A 25,089-nucleotide genomic window follows, 5' to 3' on the forward strand; every position below is an offset into this window, starting at 1 on the left:
ATATTTGATTTTGTAATTCGAATAAATATGTAGTTCGGATTTATTTGGTTAAATATTTATTTGTAATCTTTTGTATCTGTATTGCATTTTACTTTTTTGACAAACTAACCATAACTTGCCTATATATACGGGTACTTCATTCATGAAGCGCAAGTGAGAGCACTTCAAGATTGGTGTTTGACTTATAACATGGTATCGGGATTTCAGCAATCATTACAATCGAAATTGACCCCTTCCTTATAGAACACATTACCTAAGGTCACCATTCAACTACACGAGGACGACTTTGTTGTTACTTCGAAGGCACGGGTCCGACCTCTACTTGTTGCCATTGGGTTATGGAGATCTGTTGAGGGATCTGCACCCATTCCAGTGCCGACAGTTTCAGAGCTTTCTGATGATGACAAGCACTACTAATATCACTTCAGACACGGTTAAACAACACTTGCATGGTTTGTCAATAGTACCTTGGATGCCATGGCGACTAATATCATCGGTCTCGCCCGTGCACGTGACGTTTGGAAGGCGCTTGAGCGTCTGTTTGCTGCCCAAAGTGAAGCTCGGTGCAGTGTTCTCACATGACTGAGTTTCATGGTGTTGGATTCTTGTTCGATCATCTTGATAATGACCAAACCACATATCGTACTACTTGCATAGTTGTTACAAGGAGATAATAAATGTAAGTGTTGCAAATGTGGGTCATAGCACCACATCATATTTACATCTTAACGGCATATGATATTGTGACTCAAAATTATTATTTCTGAGAAGTCAAAATATATGAAAGTTACATGTGGAAAAAAAGACTTGATGCTAGGGAACTTCTTGATCAAGTGCAAGAATTTTGTTTAACCCTAAAATCAAGAAAGAATTATGAAGCTGCACAGCTTGATAGCTCAGAACCGGCAACCACATAAAGAACCAGCTCAACATGGAAATTTATCTATTGGCAATCAATCATGTGAAGATCATCACTATATTTGGTCTATCCACGAAGGGGAACTCAAAGATTAGCAGCGACTAATTGAGCAAAGCCACATTTGAAAGGGATCGAGCTGATTGGTACCGAGAAGCAAAGTAAATCTATTGATTTCGAGTGATTTCTGCCAAATGAAGAACTGTTTGGGAATGTCTGAAGAAGTCATGACTAGTTGAGGGCTACTCCAAAGTTCGTGATAATTATCGAGATAAAAGCTCAAGAAGCCGAAATGAGAAGAAAAGAAACATTTGACAAGAATAGGGAAAAACCGAGAGCTTATTGCTAGAAGGTTTATGTTTCTTGTACTTAAGACTTGCCAATGTCTGAAAGAGCTTCTGGGTTGTATTGTATATAGGGAGGTTTTATACTCTTGTGAACACAAAACGGGGGTGTTTTAGGAGAGGGAGGTCGTATGCACCTGCTTGCTGCTGCTGCTGTCAAGAATTTATAAGTAGGAATCTACTTTGGCTTAGCAGTGGAAGTCAGCCTTTAGAGATTATGAGGCCACTTAGTGCTGGAAGACAGGACTAGCCATGGGCGACTCCTCGTCTCCTCCTATCTCTCAAATTTTCATGTCTCTGTAATTTACTGCGTAACATCCTTGTGCATATTTCACAGCATCATCGATTCCCTTTCATGAGATTTCACAAGGTCTTGAATTATTTACGAGAAACGAAAGATGTTGCAGATAGTCTTGCCGCATCGCAGCTCGTGATGTTTGGCATTGCGTGTACTTGGGCCACGCTATGAGCATATTGTGTCCACCTTAATGTCTACGGGCATGGCAATCTCTAGTATGCAGATTCTGGTGCATCGCTTCGTTTGACTCCGGTGAACTCTGTTGGGGGTATTCCATCAGATAATCATGGTCCTAACCAAGTCATTATTGGAGTTGGTTGAGGTTTATCACCCACATATGATTTTAGTTAAGTCTTTATATTTTTTTTGTTGGTGATGCAATAATTTGTAACCTATCAATCAAATATTATGATTGGAGGAAATCTCCTCCAAACATGTCTTTGATTGGTACATAGAGTATGTGCATAATTTTTTTTAGGCCCTTAACTAAAATAAAGGATCACGTTTTCCTCCAACCATCATTCTGATTGGTTGATTGGTGGGTTACAAGTTGTGGATATCATCTAATCTAATAACTAAAATGATGATTAGAGAAATATTTTTAATCAATGTAGCCCAAAATTAAATGTGACTGATGTACATATATATGTAGTCCGCCAATCAGAAGCGTGGTTAGAGAAAAAACCTAGAACTGGAGAAAATTCATTGTTCTTTTTCAAGAATGTTTTATGCATAATTACAGACCACCTTTACATTAAATGTTCAAGCCCTAGACATTGGGCCTAAAATGGGGAGAAAAAAAGGAGTTGGGGGCCTCTTAGCTCTCAAGTCAAAGAAAAACTCTAACTCGGAATTTCAGGCTTGATTTTGAAGCCCTCGTTACAAAGACCCTGATCCTCTGGGGGCTTCCAGTTGATCCCTTGAAAGAGCAACCCCTGCTGGAACATATGATCAAAGCACTAACAAAGAGCAGAATATCTTTAATTATCAACACTAATCTCCTTTCTTAAAGGTAGATTGAGGAATAATGACACCACTTATTTGGCAAACCTTTCTTTCCATGATGGCATCCATCATTCAAAAAAACAATGCCCCATGTCTCTAAAACCTACCAATCTATGGCCCCAATGCGATGTGACCCCCTCCACACTCCCATTACTTAAAACGACACATAAACAACAAAAGAAATTGTACTTAATCATGCGGATATCAGGAAGGAATCATTGATCCAAAATTAAAGTATTCTGTAGTGGACTGGAAAGCCATCGTATGCAGATGTAAATGGCATGACCGTTCTCATAAATCCAAGAATAATGGCTTTATGCAATTGATTCTCTCTCTCTCTCTCTCTTCCCCCCCGCCCCCAAACTTTTATTATTTAAAGAACCTTGAAACCCACAGAACGCATTACTGAACAACGTACGCATGAGAACTTTCAACCTGCACATATGCATCTTCCAAGGACTATGATATATCCATGTACAGCATGATGACTTCTTTTGCTACTCCCATCAATGTGCACATTCCCATGCGCTTGTGAGGCACAGGCATCAAAAGCGGGGCACCACATGATTGCTATTCAGAGAGAGAGAGAGAAAGAGACGACTGCTTTTTTAGTGTTTTGGATCTAATTAGCTGAGCTTTATTTTTGCATTCTGAGAAATTCATGGATGTGTAAAGAAAGATTAGTTGGACCAGAAAAGGCTCGCGGTTTGACCCAAATACAGCTTTTTTCTCAAGAATTGTGGTGGAAGTGGGTGTTAGTGTTGGCAATAATTAATTCAATCATGAGGGGGATGGAAAAGGCAGCAGAACGCGTGCATCAATCCAAGTTCTGTTCGATCAAAAGGGGGTGGCCCAACATGATTTTGAGGGATGTGGAAACCCTTGTAGCACCTAATCCTCTCAGATTATCTTTTATATATACAGCTATGTGGAACATCTGTTGGTTACTCTCTCACTTTGCTAGGACTCTCTTCCTGTGCCTTGTAGTTTATAATTTCCATATATGTAATTGTCACGGAACGCATCTAACGAGGTAGTGTATCCCATCTCTGAACAATGTTAAACTCTTTTAAATAATTGGTTACCTAATGGCCATGGATATTTCCAATATACCCTAGGTGCATGACTTCAAATCCACTATGCCCGAAAGAGAGGGGGGGTTGGGGGGGGAGTGGGGTGATGGAGATAGGGTGCAGACAATGGTTAGAGAGTGAGCAAAAGTGGAGGCATGGTGCGATAAATCGCATATTTAGATCTTATAATTTTCTGTCTCATTTCTTGATATGAATTTTTCCATCTTTTGATTGTTTGATGCTATACAAAGATGCTGAGAATTTTGTCGCATGGACACTGTTCACCCCAATTTACTACAACAACATGCCTATAAGTTATAACCCACCATGCCTCGGCCTCAAGGGTTTTGCTATGATCAAAGTGAACAAGGCTGTGATTAACTAAGCCTCAGATCATATAGCCTTTCGAAATGATTGGGATCCTTATCCTTCCTATTTCGAACGAGGTGACCTCGTAGGTTGCTGTTCTTTTCCTCTTCTCAATGTTCATCGCGTGAGCCCGTGTAGCCTTCGGCGCGTATGGAACCAAAGACCGAAGCGTAGGATTCTCTTCTGCAATGTGCCTAGGAATGTGCGAGCGTCAACATCATTGGTGAACCAAAAGTGCGAGACAGAAAGGACCGCGGGGGTCTCATCATTGCCCCTCCTCCCTCTCGTGCACTGCTGCCCTTCGGCTCTTTGCTAGCTTCCCTCGCATGGACATCCCATCCAGTTCTCACTCTGTCACCCACTGCCGCTGAAACCGAACACTCTTTTTCAAAAGGTTTCAAAAGCTCTTTTTTCCTTTTTGTTGCGCTTGTGTCTTCCTCGTTTCTGCTGCGATTTCTTCCTGGTTTTCGTGTTTGTTCTCCCATTGTTGACGAATTCGATTCGTCCGCCAAAAGATAAATTGGACTTTTTCTGCTCCCATACCGCGTGTCGATCCATGAGTCGCTATGCAATCACGTCGACCAGTAGGGATCCAACCTAACTTGGAACCCTTCGTGTAATTTTGGAATGATTCAGAAATGTTTTACCCATCCATGAAACTGATTCAAAAACTTTTTATAAGACATGGTCTCAAAGTAATCGATTTCTTTATATGTTTCTTTAAATAGATACCACTATTGAAAAGTCATTTAAATTGTTCAAGTCGATATAAACTTAAAATGAAAATTTGTGTCCACTAACTTGGACACAACAAAGTTAATGACTTCGATATATGATTCCTAAGCATCAATTTCAGGGTAGTGTCAGGTTAATCTTCTCAACCCTAAAACCAACCCACCCAAAATCGAAAAAGTTACAAGATTCTCAAGTGCCCATCGATTCAAGCCTTGCCCTCGTGTTACAACCTTGAAGCCAAGCCATCCGAAAACCGAACCGCCCTTCCCATGCTCGCCCCGGCTCCCGACCGCCGGTACCGCCCCTCCCAACCGAGCGTTTCCGAAAATTGGGCCCACACAAAGGCCCCCTCGTGGGCAGAATTATTGCCCGCGATTCCTCGGCCCACTTTAGCACTCTTTTTCCCTTATTGATAGGCTTTACACCTCTCATTCCCTCTCCCCCCCTCTCCCGCTTATTTATAATCCTAGCCCTGTCCTCCCTCGTCTTCACAACTCCAAAGCGCAGAATCAACGAGCACGAGCTCGCATTCCCGTCGACACCATGAGAATGATCGACCTGAGCCGCCAGACCGGCCCCCTCCACATGATCGACACCGCCACCGCCGTCGACTGCGGCCGCGAGGTCCGCCTCCGCCGCTCCCTCCGCTCCCTCGTGGAGTGCGTCGTCCCCTGCTGCTGCGGCTTCCAGGCCTCCCCGTCCTCCGACTCCGACTCCTTCAGCGTCTCCGCCGAGTCCTCCGCCAACTGCTCCTCCGTCGTCACCGGCACCTTCTTCGGGTACCGCCGCGGCCGCGTCAGCTTCTGCCTCCAGGACGACACCCGCGCCGCGCCCCTCCTCCTCCTCGAGTTCGCCGTCCCGACCTCCTACCTCGCCCGCGAGATGCGCCACGGGCTCCTCCGCATCGCGCTCGAGTGCGGCCGGAGGAAGGCCGGGGAGGCGGCCGCGGCGGCCGAGGACGAGGAGCGGCGGGGGCGGCGCGGCGGGGACGCGCTGTTCAGCGAGCCGGTCTGGTCCATGTACTGCAACGGGAGGAAGGTCGGGTTCGCCGTGAGGCGGCGGATGACGGCGGGCGACGCGGCGGTGCTGAGGCTGATGAGGTCGGTCTCCGTCGGCGCGGGCGTGTTGCCGGTGGCGGCGGCGAAGAGCGAGAAGGGCGACGGGGACGGGGACCTCTTGTATCTGCGGGCCAGCTTCGAGCGGGTGATCGGATCGGCGGACTCGGAGAGTTTTCACATGATCGATCCGGTGGGGAGTTATGGGCAGGAGCTCAGTATTTTCCTTCTCAGGACGTGAGGCGTGCGATGTAATTTGTAATTATCAAATTAGCTTAAATTCGAATGCTGTTCGAGCTTATGTTAATTTCTAGAATTCAATGAATTTGGGATGTACGAGGGGGAAGAAGTAGAGCAATGAGAGAAGAAACTGTCCAATTGTTTAAAATTCTTTTCCTTTTTTTGGCTTTAGATTCCAATTTAGCTTTGATTATATTTTTATACTTATGTGCTAACCAATGACCATTTTAAGTTAGTTTTAACAAATTGCGAATAAATAGTAATTGTCGGCCGTTCCCATTACATGTAAGCTGTTGAAATGTGTACAGTTAAATTATGTAAGCGTTACATAAGACATACGTCATCCAACAATGGATGTGAATTGAACTCACATTAATCGAGATTATGAAAGGCTCTCGGCCCCAAAGAAGAAATTACCTTCTCAAGCTAGACCCTATCAAGGGCTAAGAATTTCATTTTGGAGGCCACCCGCTCCAATTTTGACTTACAATTCGCCTAGGCCATGAAATTAATGAGATATTTCACAAGTTCCAAATTAATCTACAGAGGTGGTCCTCCTTATCATTGAAAGAAAGAAAATCAATTCCCATGCATATTAAAATTTTGAGATAGGTAGAGAAAATTATTAGGCTTAATCCCCCACCGAGCCTGATTGTAACTTGTTGGTTAGAGTCACCCATTGAACAAAAACATAGCATTTTTTAAAGTTGGGCAAGCCTATGTGGGGCCCAATAGATGAGCGGAAATATTACTAAATGCCCTTGTTTAAGCTAGCTCAAGTTGAATTTCGAAATCCTTTGGCTTGATCAGCTCGTGAACACTTAGCTAACATTTTGGAAACTTAGCCAGTTATCTCCGGGCGAGTTGTAGTGAAAGCCAAAGTTCATAGGACAATTGTCATTGTTTATGGACCCAAATTTAGAGGTTAGATCTAGACGGTGGAGGTTAGATCTAGACGGCCGTTCCAAAAATTAAGAGTGAGAAGGTTAAGAAGGGTGGGAATGATAGATCAGGCGGCATGAGTCGAACGCCACGAAGATGTTAAAAATCATATTTTGAGATGGTTCAAAGGTCTTCTGAAATCTATCTCGTGTCTTGATAACTTAAAAAAAAAAAAAAAAACGCAGATGAACATACTACAATGGTAATGCTGAGGGTTCGATAAATGCAACGCCATAAGGAAAAAGGAAGATGGCCCCCATCTTGGGCTCGTCCCACCAAGCGGATAGAGATGCATCGGAGCCCTTGTTGTTGAGCTCTCCTTGACTCCTATTTTTGCTGCATCTGCAGTGGAAGGCCGCGGCACGAAGATATTCCATCTCCCTCGCCATCCTCAAAAAATTAAAAACCCGTAATTCCTCAAGAATCGATCGTTTCCCATGACAAAATCGAAAGGTGACAACATATAAATGACAAAACAATCGAAAGGTCTCGTCCTGGGTTCGCTCAGCTCAGCTGTCTGGGGCAAATGCCTGTATCCCCCACCACACGAGGGGCAAAAATCTTGCGAAAGATTCAATGAAGTTAACATTTGTCGATTCTTTCTGTCCCCCCCTTCCTGCTTTGATGTGCCTAAAGAGAGAGGATTGAGTTGGGGAGGGGAGTCACTTTAAACGGGTCTTGCTTTTATTTCTAGTCTGGCCCCATCTTCGATTATTTACCTACAGTAACCAAACAAGAGATAGGAAGCAAAAGAAAAAGGGATAATTGTATTGAAAATCTTAAAACTTATTACGAATGCGCAATCAAGTCTTAAAACTAATCATGAAAGTGCAATTGAGTTTTAAAATTTTCAAAAATACAATTAAGTCTTAAAACTTGTTACAAAAGTGCAATCGAATCCTAAGAATTTTAAAAAATGCAATCAACAAAATGGCTCAATTGAATCAATTTAAAAGTTTTTGATTGCACATTTTGAAAATTGTAAGACTCAATTGCACTTTTATGATAAGTTTTAAAACTTCCAATGTACTTATCCAAAATAAATAAAAAATAAAAAAAGAGAGAAAGGAAGGAGAAAACTCTAGATTGAGTAAACAAAACAATTCTCTAGTCTTTGCAAACTGACAAATGAATTGCTAATGTTCAAGTCATGGAAATTAAGGGTGCTTTTGGTAATATTTTTATTTCCAGAAATAATTTCTGTTTGGAAATAATTTTTTCATTTATGTTCCTGAGAATAAATAAGTAGATTTCTTTCACTTCGATTCCGTTCCAAATCTGGTTACCTTTTTATTCTGGAAATAGAAAAAATAGCTGATGTTTCCAAATGGGTTTTTATTCTTTTGATGATATGATAAATGAAAGAATAGGAAAATAGAAAAATAAGATGGTTATCAAATAGTAAGCATCCAACATTCATGTGCTAATCCCTAAAAAGATCGTACCATTCAAAATGACCAGATTTTTTTGTTGAATCGTATGCACACTCCATTGGATCATTGCAAGGTAATACGCGACCACCTCTCCAATTCTTTATATTTATTTTTATTTTGTGAACTCAGGCCCATCAAAAAAGCTCAGAGGTCATGCTCATGGGGCTCAATGGTTTGACTGGTCCATGAAACAATAATGGTGCAAAAAAGATGCAGCTTGAAGTTGAACTTTGATGCACGGTGACCATGACATCCAACAACATCCAACTTGTGGTTGCCTCCTCTTTTTGGTTTTTTGTCTCGACTTCCCTACAATAGAGGGACCTATGTTTCCTTGTCATTGTCCCCTATAAAATCGCAGCGATAATTATAACTTTATTGAAAAGAATCATGAATTATTTCTTAAGTAATCAGATAAAATAATAATATGACTTTCGATGCACTGACGATCGTCATCAAATGCATTATTAATGATTTGAAAATTGAATATTTATTCGCCAAATGCGTTTAACGAGCGCTCTCGTTAACAAGACCCTAATAACAATTTAAGAATTGGCACTTGGGATGATAAGAGCATGCTCATGACAGGACATGCACACGAGCCAATTAGCCCTAATTCTTCCCACCCACATGTTTGGCTCCACCACCCACGCCCCCTTTGCTTTTCTTTCTTCCTTTTTGCATTTGTCCCGTTCTTTGATTCACCCGTGCACAACTAGACAAGGAAAAAGGAATGCTCCCTCTCTCTTTTTCTTATCGATTGGAAACCTCCCCAATTGGATCGATGTGTTCTATTCACGATCAGGACGTGAACACATGTCTCGGGTAATATCTTATTTCGTCTGATTCTTGACTACTACTGATTACCTAAATCCAATAAGAATGAGCATGCTAACCTATCTTAGATTCTTTTTTCCCCCACGAATGAGATTTTGAATATACAATCTAGCTTCACCTGTCTGAGCTACACAAGCACGTCGTGATCGAAAGGACCTTCTTTTTATTTCATTTCACTTTTCATTTTCTGACCAATACACCTTGCTTGACTTCAATCATAGCTTCGTTTAAAAAAAAAGTAGGTGTAGAGTATACAATTAAAGCATTAGAGAACGATGCGACAAGTACTTTATGTCTTGAAATTACTTGGTTACGGGCAAGTTAGCATTAGGGGCTCTTCGGACTTTGTTGAGAAGCCTGGCCCGAGGCGACGGACCGGAGAAATCCGGGGCGAGAGGCCATGCAATTCAAAAAAGGGTTTCACCAAGTTTTTGGGCTTTTAATTCAGTGGACCACTCATCGATCCATTGACTCAATTGGGCTGCTTTTCTTATTTTGAAAAGATAAGTCCTTAATCATACCGACCCAGAAAATTAGAACCCAAAAGAGAAAAAAACGAAAGAAGGAAAGAAAGAAGGAAGGAAGGAAGGAAGGAAGGAAGGAAGGAAAGACAAGTGCATTTTGGATCTAATTAGGGAATTGCATAGTCGGGGGAAGCTCATAAATATGTATATTAGCTTTTTCGACTTTGGCATTGTGTTAAGCGAGATCCTAATGGAACCAACTTATTGCTATAAGGTAAGCATCCAAGGAAAATTTTTGCACTTATAAATGGTGGTGCGAGACATATCGAGATGCATTGATAGTCCTCTTCGTGCAGAAATCGACTACATAAATGGAAGGCGAGAAGTTTGCAATAGGATGAGAGGCTATATCCGCTTCATCTTTGATTTAGGAGCGGTGAGTGTGTGCATGGCTTGAGATGTAATTTGAGATTGGAATTTTCAGTGCTCCATCATAGCTCTAGCTCATAGATGCTTGTTGGTGCCTAGACATGTACAGCCTCGGTTCAACTTTACTTATGTAGGACTCATGTAATGTGTTCTTTTTCTTTATGCGACGTGATATTTCTAAATCTAATGTACAATTTATTCTTGCTCTCTGCATCAGCTATATGCTGCAGTTTGGGAGTTTAGTGCCCATGGTCCATAGCATTAACCTATCATAAAGCTCGTTGTAGGGTTTGGATCTTCGGAGCATGGCAACTCGTGTATTATGTGCACACAAGTCTCACGGACAAAAGGTTTTCAAGGCCCAATTAACCGAGGAGATAGCCTAGACGACAGGGCAAGCTTTGGAGCACCTTAAGGTCTAGGGTTTCGTGTGTAGATATTCTCGACGGTGTTATGGGAAATGGATAACTGTATTCTAGAGGATTCTTGTATTAAATCGAGTTAGTTGGTAAATACGGAGATCGGATCTTCACAAGTAAATCAAAGAGAAATCCACGACTGTAATTAGAGGAACTTAAGTAAATATGGAGGCCTTATTTCCTCCATTTGGATTATCCCAAAATTCCAACAAAAGGAGAGCAAGAGAAGCATTCTCTCCCAGTACACTCCTCTTTCCCTCTACGATCCGAGGAAGGCCAAGTAAGCGAGCAAGTGATATAGTTCGAGAGGATGGCTAAGCTCAGCTGCTCAGCTGATTCTACGAAGGGGCGAATGAGTTCGAATGGAGCCTAACTGTTGCACGGTTGCGATATCAAGAGTTGGCCCGCGACGACAGCATCTTTCTTTTTGTTTCTTCTATCATGAGGTGAGTTGAAGCCTATACTTTATTTTTGTATATAAAACGAAACCAAACCCTTTTTTTAGAGTTTAGAATCATTACAAGAGCCCAGGCTCGGGTCATATGTACTCAATACAAGGTCCACTTTGGCCATTACAAAAAGAAAGATATAAGGTACACTTCGTTTCCAAATACAAAAAGAAAACCAGAGAGAGAGGGAAAATGTTCAATTGGTCCATGAGCTAAATGAAGTAGGTGAGGTACCACGAAATCAATTCAGCTAATTCAATTTTCCTTTTTACCATATTTATTGCCTGAACGTAAGCCGTCAACTGTCCTGGAATCCATTTCATTACTCAAGCATGTGAAAATGACATAAATTAATGAGCCGTGGAGATTGCAAAAAACCCTAGCTACTCCGCTTTGGCTTCCACATCTGACAGCTCGCAAACTTCTCTTTCATTTGCCATGCGTGCACGAAAATGGCGGGACGTAAATTTTAAGATTAAGGAGGCGATTAAAAAAGAGGGTTCCTTAAGCTTATTTTTGGGGATATAATATATATAGAGAGAGAAGAAGAGAGAGAATCATCAAAAGTTCTTTTTAGCAAAATTAACAGGGATTTTATTAACAAGTGTCCTGTCAATTAAAATTAAGTAATTTATTGATAAAACTTAACAATATTCCAGATTATTCTCATGCTGGGTGAAATCAATGCTTTAAAATTTGAATTATTACAAACTGAACATACTTAACGAGGTACTTCTTCATAGAATCAAATCAATAAATTAGGTTTTGTTCTTTAGTACCGGCACAAATGTGTATCTTGTACTAGAAGCAATTACCTCCACCAATGCAAAATCACGAGTCACGGAACTTATATTGGTCCCCATAGATGAAGTTTCCTATCACATGAAAAATGAATAATGCAAATAAAAAAATTGACTATGGTCCCAAGTTTTGAGGTCAAGGAATCCCCTATTTTGATGACAAGCGTGGGTGTCCCCTAAATAAATAAGGCCCAGTTTTGGTCCCTTGTACCAAAATCATTCATAAATGCCATTCACAATAAAATGGGTTGCTGGTGGACCTAAATTAACCACACCCATGCCCTCTCAATTTGACCTTGTCTTTTCTACCAAAATAGGAAAACAAAAATTTAACCTTGCTTTATTCGAATTTACTATAACGAGCTACCCTCAAGAACAATTAGCCCATTATCATGCGGTTAATGTGAAGATGAAGGCACCGAACAGTACGTTCTCGAAACTTTCGCAACACTCGAGTGTTGAAATATGGATTCATATGAAAAATTGCAAATAAGCATGCTCTTAACTTCTATATGTAGTTAGCTAATTATCTCTTTTCTCTACATATAGAAATGTGAATAACTTCTCTAATCATTGTAACCAACATATTTTGAGTTGAAAATTCCATGTTATCCCTTCCTTTGGAATAGCTATCTCAACCACCATAAAGCATTTGATGGTGATTTTTTAGTATAACTCCACCATGCCAAAAAAAAGAAAATCTCATACTGGGCCTAGGCCCAGATCTGGTGGGCCTCAGACCGGGCCATCGAGCGGGGCGAATCTATTCCCGCGCTAACCTTTTACCGCCCATTAAATGCCGTTATGCCCTTATGAGCGCCCGCCCCCCTACACTTTCTAGTACAATAATAGAATTAATAGTAATAATAATAATAATAATTTTATTATATAAGCAGGTGAATTGACTATATTGACCCTCTCTGTTCCTTCTCATTTACAAATGGAGTCAGAGCATCTATTGGCCCCATTATCATTACGTGCAGTCTGACCACCCCTCGCGAAAGCCAAGACACACTTATTTTTTTCACTTTTCTTCATGCGGCTTTAATATATATATATATATATATATATATAAATTCTTTATTTCCCATCAAGCGTGTTTTGTCGGCAGTTCTTACGTTATCTGTTGATTAGTCGTAAGTTCGGTTAACATGTCATTTTTCTTGTCCCGCGAATCGCACCTTTTTATTAGACCCCAAAAAAAAAAAAAAAAAAAATATATATATATATATATATATATATATATATATATATATCTCACCTTTTTGACGGAATTACGGCTGGTGACCTTTGGAAAACCTCCCTCCATCACCTCAAAGTCCAAGTGGTCAACGCTTTGACCTCCATCCCCATTTGCATAAAGCAGAATTCCCCAATGACTACTCAGCTTCTGCATTGATGGCCGTGGAGATTTCCCAAATTCTATCAAGAGAATGGAATTGAGGAGATGATTTGTTTCACGTGGAGAAAAATGAGACTCGGGATAATTATCGTCATATTTTCTCTTTTCCGTTTTACATCTAATTAGTATCTTAAAGAACTAACTCCTTCATTTAATTATAGATATTCGCGGAAACTTGTTACTCATATTAAATATATAACACTTTTATTTGTAACGCATTGATTACACATAAGTACGGGAGGTTGTCCATTGAGAATTACAAACTTCTCTTAATTGGATATTTGACGGGTCTTCCGCGGACTCGCTCACAACAACCCATCCCGATTCGACCCTATTGAGGAGGCCGCTGGCCATGCTTTAGGGTATTAATTCGGGGACCATTAATAAAGGGGGCTAGAACAAATTATTCAGGAACCGAGGACTTCAATGTTGGACATTGCCGCCTTTTTCCATTTTCCATACCTGTCGGGGTCCTTTCGCCAGTGAAAAGGATGAAAAGATTTTGAGTGCCGCGGAAGCTAGGAAGTGGACATGGAATCCCATCTTCTTTTCTGCGTCACTCGGTCAGACCCAGTCGGTGGAAGGCAAAAGTCAGAAAGTGTATTTTAGAATCCAAGTCCTAACACTTCCGGTTTGAGATAATAAGGATACACTTAGTAACTTCTCTGTATTCATGAATATTTTAATTTAGAGATAATTTCTTTTTTCATTTTTATTCCCGGGAATGAAGAACTTATTTTTATTTCAAATCTATTCTCTCATTATTTTTCAATTTTATTGATACTATTAGATAAATTTTTGTTCTTTTTTTATATTTCGAATAATAAAAGATCAAGAAAAGTAAGAGTTAAAGGTTTTGGGCTTTTTACCATGATCCGATGTGGACTCATGCTTAGCGTAGGGCAAGCTTGTGAGGATACTTCAGCCGGAGGGAATTGCGTTGAGGAATTCAAGGCCACCCTGGATCTACTCAATGAGCCCCCAAGCATTTAATGCACAAGAGACAGATGTGAAGAAAAAAACAATGTACTTGGTGCTGCAGATCTTTTTTTTTGTTATTCCCTCCCTCTCTTCCTACCTTTATACCCAACAACCACTTTTCAAGAATTGGTTGCTGGTAAGTTGATGAAAGATTAGCATCTGGTCAATTCTTCTCCCAAGTTTCAGCACCCTTTTCTTCACTCATGCATCTGCAGTAAGTTCATCGTCCATTGAATTTTGAAGTCTTTTCTCTGTTCTCATTCCAGTGGTGTAAATTTCATGGGCTTGCATTTGGATTGGGCCACCGTAGCTGATTGATGTTTGTTTGTTCGTTTGTTTGTTTGTTCTTGCTGTGGAAGAAAGAAAGGAGCAGTTCTCTCTGCACATCGTCTCTGTTCTTGTACATGAAGTGAGGAAAATTTGCATGAGGGGGTTTTGTAAGTGGAGAAGGTAGGCGGAACCAAAAAGTACTTGCCTTTTTGGCCCTCCCTCTCTCTCTCTCTCTCTCTCTGCTAGTCGTAATCATGAACTGCTTACTTTCCACCACCTAATCTAATGAGTATTTGGGGCTTTGTTTAATTATTGGTCTTTTCTCAGACAGTCACAGTTGCTCTCCTCGATGACTCATCATTATAGTTTTTCTTAATGCCCCATCCAACAGCACCTCTCTCTCTCTTTCTGTTTTCCTTGTCCCTACTTGCAGAGATTGTGCAGGATTGTGATCTTGAGACGTTTTCTTAAACAAACCCATTTTCTTCCCCTATTTTTTTTTTTCCCTTCTCTCTCTTTCCGGAGGAAACAGAGCACACCCACTTCATATCTTGAAGTGGGCCGTTCATCTGCTCGATCAAAATATTCTCTTGGGAATTCTATTTTAAGTCCTTGGAGGGTTTGTTTGTTGAATAGCATTCTGCATTTGGTGAGTGTTTGTCTGATTGCTACTTGCGGACACCCATATCTTGCTGCGAAGCAGGGCAATGTCAGCTTATTTGACTTCGCATTGTTTTCATAATCTTCTTCTTCCACCTCTTGCTTATGCTCGAGCAGGTGATATTATATATTCAGGACCTGAAGAAGTGTTTCTGTGAGGTCTCGAGTTGTTGACAATGAGTGGACTCGAGCTTCAAGTCTTCGCTTTTAGCAGCTAACGAGGTAACGACATTAATAGTTGAAGCCGTGATCCCGCTTTCCTGTCTTTGTTGGCCTTTTCAGCTCCACAACTGTGGCTCAACATTTCCTCTGATTTTGACAGGACAATCACGAGCGAAATAGAATGATGTTGGGCGTGAATTGCAGGACTTCCTCTTCTGCTTTCCTCTCTCCTTCACATCTAAGTTCTCCAAGGTTAGATTATTCAATAAGGATTTACAGGGTCAGATGCATATGTTTTCGTTTATGACCTTCGCTTGAGACGCTGACTGATGGCGCTTTGCAGTGCCGGAGAAAACGGGCTTTACAAGAATATACTGAATGCATCGCCGAGGCTCACTTCCACTTCTAATTTTGTGAGTAATCTGCACATTTTTTTAAGAACTTGCATGCAAGAACGTGTGCTCTGAGTTTTACTCTTCTTGATTTGTCCATCAGAGTATTTAGTTCGCTAGCTCCAGTCGACAGTCAGACGTGCATATTCTGGCAATAGGTCGTGCCCATAGTCGTCGGAATAGATTAATATGTCACACTTCTGAAAGAATTGTGCAGTCAACTATGCAAGTCCGAACGGTAGTTGATTTCTCATGAGGGATTGCTCAACCTTAGTGGTCTATCCTAATCAGATTTTTAAGATCAGACGATGCAAATTGAGTTCGGATTTCAAACTGGTCTTTGCCGGCCAAAACTGCTCCTGTTATCATCCCTCACATGCGGATTGAGCAATCTTGGGTTTGTTTTACCTTGAATGACCTGAGGGCGATTCCACCATGGATTTTGAAACTTAAAATTATATTGCTTTGGCTTGCTACTAAAGCTAACCCTTTGAGCTGAAGCCTTGCCACTTGAATTTTCGCACTCTCTGCTTTACCACTGAAAGGAGTCCCTAGCATAAGTACTGACTATGGATACCTACCTTTATTTAACATTATCAGCAATGTATTTTTCATATCAATTCTTTCACCTGCTAGTCGAGAACCCTGCCGTTTGCTTTGGTTGCTACACCTCACTTCTGTTTATTGATCTAGCATGCGAGACCCAATAACATCTGCGAGAGAGACTTTACATAGGGCATGACTACTACAGAACCTCTATTTGTAAATCACTTTGCTGTGTCTTTTGACCCAGATTGTGCAATTGGAGAGGACTTCACCTGAACAAACGTCCACATCTTGGGATGCTGAAAAGATAGTCAACTGTGATTCTGTACAATATATTCCTTCTAATGGCACTCCATCGCATAAGGTTCTCATTCTATCCTTCTTTAGCTATATAAATTTATTTGTCAACAGGGATACTATATAAGTTGTGAACAGCGTTGATAAACTGTCTTTAGAATGTAAAAGGAATTTACTCTGTTGATTGTCTTAGGCTGTTTACACGATTTTTTACCAACCCACATCTGGATTTGTACTGCAGTCCACTGTGGAACTACAGAAGGAGATTGCCACACTTGAGGTTGAAATTATGCACTTGGAGCGTTATCTTCTTTCACTCTATAGGACAGCTTTTCAAGAGCACACGTCCACTCTAGCAAAAGTCTCAGAAACAAAGTTGCAGAGCAAGACTAGGTCACCATCGCGGAAAATGCCTAGTGAACTCAAGCAGAGATCCGAGCCACACATTAGACAAAATGGCGTCCTGCATACTTTCCAATCTTCCCCTGCGCATTGCTGGGCTTCTTTAGATAATCAGAGCAGCACTTCAAGTGTCAAAGCAATATCTGCTCGGGTGAGCATTCAAGTTGCTCTTTTGCATTGAACTTTTACTACTACTCATATATTTTTTCCTTATCTGCAATATTTATATACGGGAGAATGATTTTGCAGGACTGTAAAAATGCCGATTTCGATCATAGGAGCCTCGCAGATCACCTCGGAGCCAGAGACATCTCTCTCAGAACTCCGGAGAGACTCTCTGAGGATATAGTGAGATGCATATCTTCAATATACTGCAAGTTTGCAGATCCCACTCACATTCAAGTTGGCTCATCTGCTTCACCAACCTCTTCCTTGTCCTCCTCGAGCATATTTTCTTCTCATAACCCCAGAGATAGCTGGAGCCCATCTCGGAATGATGAAATTTCAGTGCATCAACTTCAGGGACTGAGAGAGGAGAGTGGGAGATATGGCGATATGGTAGAAGTTTTCAAGATCTGTTTGGATGATAACAGTTTCAAGTTCGCCGCTACAATGCTGCAAAAGTTCAGGTGGTTCATGGCTAATAAAATTATAATGACATAATAGCATGGCTTTGACTTCGCACACCAAGCATGTCCTTATTCTTTTAATCCAGTTATACAGTATCTCTGCACATGATATGTTGTGAAAATTGTTTTTTTTAACTGATTTTTCTATGTTCTAACCAACTCAGGTCATTGGTTCGTTGTCTTGAGGACATTGACCCAAGAAAGATGAAGCGCGAAGAGAAACTTGCTTTCTGGATCAACATTCACAATGCCCTGGTGATGCATGTATTGCTCTTCCTTGTACTTGTTTGCTTCACAGTGCAGTAGAGATACAATTTGAAATGACACTAATTTTTTACTCATAACTTAGCAATTAGATTCATTTCCTTCATCTTATTTCCTGCTCAACTAACCAGGTTGATCTTGAACACGTCGCTGCGTGTCTTGGTATCTCTGTTGTAGGCTTATTTAGCTTATGGAACGGTCGGGCGTGTGAAGAGCACCGCTATAATGAAGGTGAGATTGTGCTCCAGAGATTTGTCAGGTGGAATGGTGCCTTCAGTTTATGTTATGTCATCATGCAATTTCATTTTTCAGGCGGCTTATAATGTGGGTGGAAATTGCATTAATGCCTATATCATACAAAGCGCAATTTTAGGAATCCGATCAAGTCACTCGGCACCGGTACGATTTCCTTACATGTGGTGCAATCTTTATATTAGGTGTTATCCATGCATTTACATCAGCCTATCCATGCATTTGCATTGGATACAGAGATGTGTAGTTATTTAAGAACTCATTTCAAGCACAGTAACATCAAAATTCCTAACTTTTATTTGTGAATTCAGTGGCTACAAACGCTGTTTACTCCAGGAAGAAAGTACAAGCCAGGCAGTACCAGACATCTCTATGCTTTAGAATATCCTGAGCCGCTTGTTCATTTTGCACTTTGCTCAGCATCATACTCCGACCCACCGGTATCATTATTTGCTCTCTTACAAAGTAGTGTGATTCAGTCCTTTAGTAGATCTTAACTCTGGTCACTATGACGGCAGGTTCGAGTTTATACAGCAAAGAATATATTCTTGGATTTAAAACTTGCTAAAGAGGATTTTATTCAAGCAAATGTCTACATCCACAAGGAATCGAAGATCTTCCTCCCGAGAATCCTCTATTACTTTGCGAAAGATATGTCGCTTACCATGCCTGGGCTGTTAGAGGTGGTGAACGAGTGCCTCTCGGAAGTCCAGCAGAAAACTATTCAAAAGTGCATGAAGGGAAGGATCGACAAGTCCGTCAACTGGATGCCTCATAATTCGACATTTCGGTATGTGATTGACCGAGAATTAGCCAGAGGGAGAGTGCCGATTTGATGAATACCGTGACTGTATGTAACCCTTCAAAAGATTGATGTATTTGTTCTTAGTTTTTTGCCAAAATAAGCCATGAGCAGCGATTTGTACAGAGGTGTGAGGGTGCAAGATTCTTTAGGGAATTGAATTGGATTTGCTTTGAGCTAAGACTATCATCAAGGGCACACTTCAATTGTTGTCTTACTAGAAATGTGTAAATCCTATGTAAATTTTGCGCAGTGTGATCTCAGATTGATGTACACAGACGATCTTTGAACCAGAATGTCGACTCTTTCCCATCAGATACTCAATTTCTAATCAGTGTTCCAAATAGTATTAGCTCCATCAGTTATGTTGAGCTTGGTTATACAAAAAAGAGGGCTGAGTTTACTATGGCATTTATTGTCTACATCATGAAGATTTGATTCCTAGGAACTAGGAAACTCTTTATAGAAAATCTGTCAATCTAACCCAAAGTACTTAAAACCTACAAATAACTTCCGAGTCCATGGAAGTGGCTGTGCCATACTCACAAAATTGAACCTTCGGCTAATTCCCTTCCATACTTATCTGTCTTCTAGTCTTGATGATGTGTCTCCTGTTATGCTTCTGCAAAACTACTGCACCTGAAATCCGACTGCTGTTCAAATAATATCCCTCGAGAAACTGTTTAGCCAGGTTTTAATCCTTATAGAACCATTCCTAGTGCAATCTCATGGCGCAGATTGTTAGCCGGTTAAGCACCAACATGGGCAACAAGGTGAGAGTAGCAGAGTTGCGAATTTTTCGTTCGATGTGCGGGCAATCGAGGAAATGTTGGATCGGAAATGAATTATACAAGGAAAGGTGGGTGCTCTGCCAATCGAAAATCAGATGATGGAAACTCATTGGAGGTGGTCTGAACATGGAAGACAAAGTCTTCTGGTTACTCCAGCGAGGAGATTGGATTATAAGGTCGGGAACCGGATTAAAGTAGAGGAAGACTAGAAAAGACATCGGAGAAGACGCTATGAAAAGACTTGAGTTTCCAGATCTTTTTGATGATTTGATACAGAGTCGACCGCAATGATGTAAAAGGATTCGGAGAGTTGACACCATCTAAATTCATCACTGTCTCTTTGCTCTTGGAGTTCTTATTTTGTAGGCCTACCATTGGAGACGTGAGCTCAGGATCGACTCAGATGTTCTGAAAGCATATTCACTGCTGTCCGTCCTAGCAACCTCACAATGTCACACATCTTCTTCAACTGCTGGACCAGCAATCCTGGACCATACGCATGAACCATCTACAAAAGGGGAATGTCGCGTAACCAGGTCACTCTAGGATAAGGCCTTCTTAAATTGCTCTCCGACAGACCTGCACTTTCTCAAAATGCTCCTAAAAAATGGTACATTTGATCTTCGTCAGCTTGTGTCTAAGCATAAATGCTTGTTTCTGCAGCTTTATGCTTTCATTTCTTTCCGAGTCCCATTGACATTTTCGCATTTTTGACATGGCATTGGGCTTTAACAGAATTATTCGATGCTTATCAATTGAATTTCATGGCCAAGCCATGTTGAATTTTAATCTTAGAAGCCTCAAAATTAATTTCTTAAGACAACAATCATAAAATCAGTCATTGGCATGCATGATAAATTTGGAACATGTACAAATCCGTGCCGCACATTGTAGTGAGCACTGAACATAGTACTTTCTGCGCCTCCATTCCAGATTGACTTCGCGCTTAAATATCATAAACATGCAAGGCAAAGCGAGGCTGATAAAATGGTGAAGGGAATAAGGTGAGTATACCCGCCGGTATCTGATTCTCTTCAAAACTAGCCAAAATTCTGGTTTTTGCAGGAGACCTCGAATGTACGGCACATGTGTAATCAAATCCCGAGAAAGTCAATCATTGTTCCGAAGGATGGACTTCAAGCGCCTGAAATGTACAATTGACATTCATTTCGTGAAAATTCTCTTGATGTTAGTTGGCCTGTTGGCACTGCTACAGGTGAGAGCACTAGTCAAGTTTCTCGCATTTGATGCATTTCAAGAGGAGTTTCCTAGAGAGCTTAGCAAACTCTGAGAATGCCGATGGTTTGTCATTTGGGCCAACAGAGAAACATGAGTGGATTTCGCTTAAAACAATGCTTAGGATTATCACTATGTCAATACTAATGTTAGTTTCATTACAATTTGAAGCTGTTGAAGTTGTACTACGTGCTGCTACTCCTGCATTTCTGAGTTACCGCTACTTCCAAGTCCTCAACATGATTTATGGTAATGTTTTATGAAGTCACACTGAGCTATGCTTGACTACCACTGTTGTCATCATACTGCTGGTAAACATCAAGCAAAGTATTTTCCGCTGAGATTGGCGTTAATTCTTGAATTTATACTTTATAAACTCAGGTTGCAATAGAGCTCAGCCCTGAAATACGCAAAAAGAGGACCCGAACTACCTAAAGATTTGCAACTTTCTTGATGGGAGAGGATCTGAAGTTGTTTTTAGAGATCAAGCCAGATGGTCTTTTGTTGATATTCATTCTAGCTGCATTATTTCAACATAGACAGTCCTCATATCCAATGGATATGTGGGTCTGATATGCATCAATCTAGACAACAATGAGCTGGAGGTTCCAGACATCATCTTGGTATCAGACAGATACTTCAGAAATGGAAGCCTTTTCTTATCTCGAGCAAATCCAGAGCATGGTGCTGATTTATTTTCATTAGGTGTGATGGGTTTTTTATTTGATGGACCAAGTCAAGTCTATCCGCCCATATTGGGCCAAACCCAGCCCATAAGAGAAGGGCCTATAAGAGGAATGGGCAGTTATTTTCTAAGTGAAAATAACTGCAATGTATATAATAAAAAAAAAAGGGAAGAGCGTAAATAGCGTTCTTTTCCTTCTCTTTGAAACAGTTTACTCCGAACAGAATAGGGCTTGAAACAATTCCTCTAAAACTGCAACAGTACTTAATCTGTGGCAAATAAGATATGTCCGTCTCCGTGATATATCTTTCGATCAATGTTACATGTTTCTTGGCACGTTTCCGCGTTCATTTTCGATATTCAATTATTAGAGTATCGGTTCGTTTTTCAAGAATCTGTTTCCGACGAGGTGAAACTAGTTCTCACCTATTCAATTCTAGTTCCTCTCTTTTGCCAAACAGGAGCTCTATCTGGCTTCAAAACATGTGGCTTTGTAACCTCGGCTGGATAACAGATGTTGCTCATCCATGAGTAAAGAAATGAATTGTCCTACAAATCGATGGCCTTATCAAAAGCTCTCCACGGTCGCTTTAACTATACAATGCCCAATTCAGCTTCTTTTTCTTCAGCCGAATATTATTCTGGTATTGAACGTACATCGGCCGGCAAACTTAGGAGACAAGCAGGGGAACTGTCGAGAGTCGTCTAGCTGAGTAGGTGCATTCCCGATCGTTTCCTGCACTTTAGTAGCGGTACTGTTTAGTTGTGACCCGTGTCTCTTTGAAAATTCACTTCTTTTTAATGGCAAGACACCAAATAAACAGTTAATCCCCGGACAATACTTCAAGTTTGTGACTTACTTGCCCTTGCCTAAGTCATCTAAATTTAGCCTCCAGAGAACCAAGAAAGCATGGAAGAATGCTTCAATTTATTACTTAGAGGAGGATGCAATGCAAACGAGGGACATCCAAAAAAAAAGCTCCCCCTGATTCATTGATCCGCCTCGACCTAACTATGGAAAATCCTAACTCCCGCCCTCATACCCAGATTGAATCAATCGCATATATGAAGATGGTACACGTCATATTATCACAACTAATGTACAGAGAGAGAGAGAGAGAGAGAGAGAGAGAGAGAGAGAGAGAGAGAGAGACTTTACTTTCTCTAAAATTTCAGCCACAATCTTACACAATAGTTTCCTGTGTAATTTTGAAGTTACAAATTGGCATGTTATCAAGAAACTACAGATTTGCTAGCATTTGATACACTGCAAATTGATACAGCTGAAAGAGGGTGCCTACCTTCCGTTGTTGACTATCTAAAAAGAATATAACAGCAATTGCCTTAATATCGGATCTATGCAACTAAAAAGGAAGACAGACACTGCCAATGTCAAAATGGCAAATCAAATATGCATGCGCTTCCAGCAGAAGGCACTACGATCTCAATTCTACAAATCTTTGTCTCACAGCACGAACAAGGTCCATCTCCCCATGAGCAGCTAAACCTTCAACTACCTTTTGCCTTATGTCAATGTAAGGAATAAACCCTCTGGCTGTCATTGCCATGACCATTTTTCCTGCTAAAACATGCTCGCAGCACTTCAAGCATCCTTCTACCAGCCTTTCATATGATTGAAATCTGAGAGGGTAATTTTCCCTCTCCAAGTACTCTATAGTCTCCACTGCCTTCCGAATCTCTTTAGTTGCAAGCAGTGTCGCTAGCATTTTTGCCACCATATCTTGCCTAGGTGTCAACCCAAGTTTCCCCACCATCTGTGTCAACATCTCTATAGCATCAGAAGTCCTTCTGGCAGAGCACATTGCGCCAATTACTGCACCATAGCTATCCAAATCAGGAACACAACCAGCCCGAGTCATTCCCTTCAGGACTTCATTTGCTTCTTCTAATTGATCAACAGCACAAAGAGATGACATAACGTAATTGCAAGTGCCTGAATCAGGACTGTACCCAATCAGCCTCATACCTAACAAAATGTCAGCTACAGAACGAGATTGGGATAGCTGTTCCAACCATGCGGATGAGAGGAACAAACGGGCTTGGGGAACAGGAACACAGCCAGAGCGAAGGGTCCGTTGAAGGATGCTAAGAGCAATAGGAAAGGGATCAGGACTTTGAAGGGTATAACAAAGGAGGCAGGAGTATGCGGCCCGCAGCCTAGAACGAGGTCTGAGAGGGACAAAAGACTGTAAAATTTCATCTATTATTTGGGTTCTGTTGTTCCGGGGGAAATCTGATAGAAAAGATAAGAGTTTTGGATTTTCGTCTTGGGAAGAATTGAGAAGGTCTGGTATATGCTGGTAGTTTTTGGCTTGAATGGCAGCTTTCAAGCTTTCCTCGAGACTTTGCAGGGAAGAGACTGACCGTACCGGAGAAAAGTTGAAGACGAGGCTGCTAAGATGACGAGAAGACCTGTACAGTTGCTTTGCTCCCACAATCATATTCACTTCATAAGAACCAATGAATTATATTGGTGGCGTGTTACACATGCCACGGTGTATAACCTGCAGAGGATTATCATCTTAGATGTCTGAAAAGGCGCATATGCCGCACATAGAAACAAGCCCACACCCACATGCTCGACCATAGAACGACAGCTTGAGAATTATTCGATACAGACAAGTGCAAGCATTAGCAATGACAATGCAAAAGAGAGAAAAAAAGAGAACAACAGCATTGCAGCCTCGATCACGAAGGTCCATAGGCGCGCACTCACATGCACACTCTGGAGCTACAGAAAGACAATGGGACAATATTACGTGCACATAGCGAGTCAAAGATACTATATGCAAATTCAATCTCTTGATGGGTTTCTCCTCCCTCCGTCTCCAGAAACTATCGTCCATGTTAGAAGATTGACAATAAGACCAAAAGCCCAGGACCATACAATTCATGCACCCCTTACGAGATTAAAAGAAAAGAAAGAAAGAAAGAAAGAAAGAATGCCCATCAAATCGGGAGCGGGGATGGGCTGGGCACGAAGATGATTACTGTTCGCGTTTCGCATGGGCATTTCGTCGAGCAGGTGATGCTCAAGCAGCCGGCAAAACTGGAAGACAGACATTTGACCACGCCATGGCGAGAGAAAAGGAAGTGAGATGACAAGAGGGATCGGGAGTTCACGCTCGATTGGTTAGCGAATGAGATGGGTGGGTACCTCCTTTACGGGGGATCGAGGATCGAGCGTTTGACTCCCGCCATGTTCTTCACTTCACCTCCATTCTCTCCATTTGCGCGGTGAGTCATGTTGCCATCTCATTCATCTGGCTTTTTACACGGCGATGATGCCCACGTGACAGCGTCCAAGGTCTCGCACACATTCACTTGCCTAGAACTACACTTTAACGGAGATTCCACCTGAAAAACATGGCTATATCTAAACATATATTTAAAAAAAAAAAAAACTTTTTAGAAGATGATTTTTCCAAAAAAAATTAATCAGTAAAAAATATTTTCATCATTAATAAAAATATACACCTAAATACTTTA

General features: G+C 41.1%; 3 protein-coding genes across 6 annotated transcripts; 2 read left to right on the forward strand and 1 right to left on the reverse strand.

Annotated features, from left to right (window-relative positions):
- Window positions 1–5,183: 5,183 nt before the first annotated feature.
- LOC104449043 (protein MIZU-KUSSEI 1) lies at window positions 5,184–6,236 on the forward strand. The gene has a single exon (XM_010063040.3). The coding sequence runs from the start codon at window positions 5,284–5,286 to the stop codon at window positions 6,034–6,036; it is 753 nt and encodes a 250-aa protein (XP_010061342.2). The 5' UTR covers window positions 5,184–5,283; the 3' UTR covers window positions 6,037–6,236.
- Window positions 6,237–14,305: 8,069 nt separating this feature from the next.
- LOC104449044 (hypothetical protein) lies at window positions 14,306–19,191 on the forward strand. 3 transcript variants are annotated; one of them, XM_018876666.2, is made up of 13 exons: window positions 14,306–14,405; window positions 14,555–14,641; window positions 15,239–15,343; window positions 15,444–15,535; window positions 15,627–15,696; window positions 16,469–16,585; window positions 16,760–17,071; window positions 17,170–17,549; window positions 17,714–17,813; window positions 17,991–18,044; window positions 18,126–18,212; window positions 18,377–18,505; window positions 18,584–19,191. In XM_018876666.2, the coding sequence occupies exons 4-13, from the start codon at window positions 15,465–15,467 to the stop codon at window positions 18,899–18,901; spliced, it is 1,638 nt and encodes a 545-aa protein (XP_018732211.2). In that variant the 5' UTR covers window positions 14,306–14,405; window positions 14,555–14,641; window positions 15,239–15,343; window positions 15,444–15,464; the 3' UTR covers window positions 18,902–19,191. The 3 variants fall into 3 exon arrangements, with proteins under 3 accessions (XP_018732211.2, XP_010061343.2, XP_039172012.1); XM_010063041.3 differs by lacking the exons at window positions 14,306–14,405; window positions 14,555–14,641 and adding an exon at window positions 14,832–15,110; XM_039316078.1 differs by lacking the exons at window positions 14,306–14,405; window positions 14,555–14,641 and having other exon boundaries at window positions 15,119–15,343.
- A 3,535-nt stretch (window positions 19,192–22,726) lies between these two features.
- On the reverse strand, window positions 22,727–24,932 carry LOC104449045 (pentatricopeptide repeat-containing protein At1g06270). Of its 2 annotated transcripts, XM_018875265.2 has the most exons (3): window positions 24,758–24,932; window positions 24,592–24,649; window positions 22,727–24,104 (listed from the first exon to the last, which is right to left on the reverse strand). In XM_018875265.2, the coding sequence occupies exon 3, from the start codon at window positions 24,039–24,041 to the stop codon at window positions 23,016–23,018; it is 1,026 nt and encodes a 341-aa protein (XP_018730810.1). In that variant the 5' UTR covers window positions 24,042–24,104; window positions 24,592–24,649; window positions 24,758–24,932; the 3' UTR covers window positions 22,727–23,015. The 2 variants fall into 2 exon arrangements, with proteins under 2 accessions (XP_018730810.1, XP_010061344.1); XM_010063042.3 differs by lacking the exon at window positions 24,592–24,649.
- Window positions 24,933–25,089: the final 157 nt, after the last annotated feature.

This window comes from Eucalyptus grandis, chromosome 6 (genome assembly GCF_016545825.1).
Source record: "Eucalyptus grandis isolate ANBG69807.140 chromosome 6, ASM1654582v1, whole genome shotgun sequence".
Taxonomy (NCBI): Eukaryota; Viridiplantae; Streptophyta; class Magnoliopsida; order Myrtales; family Myrtaceae; genus Eucalyptus; species Eucalyptus grandis.

Coding starts and splice junctions, on each gene's coding strand:
- LOC104449044 (XM_018876666.2), top strand. CDS start 15,465: ATGATGTTGGGCGTGAATTGCAGGACTTCCTCTTCTGCTTTCCTCTCT. Junction 15,536..15,626: donor TCACATCTAAGTTCTCCAAG/GTTAGATTATTC, acceptor GGCGCTTTGCAG/TGCCGGAGAAAACGGGCTTT. Junction 18,213..18,376: donor GATCAAGTCACTCGGCACCG/GTACGATTTCCT, acceptor TTGTGAATTCAG/TGGCTACAAACGCTGTTTAC.
- LOC104449045 (XM_010063042.3), bottom strand. CDS start 24,041: ATGATTGTGGGAGCAAAGCAACTGTACAGGTCTTCTCGTCATCTTAGC.
- LOC104449043 (XM_010063040.3), top strand. CDS start 5,284: ATGAGAATGATCGACCTGAGCCGCCAGACCGGCCCCCTCCACATGATC.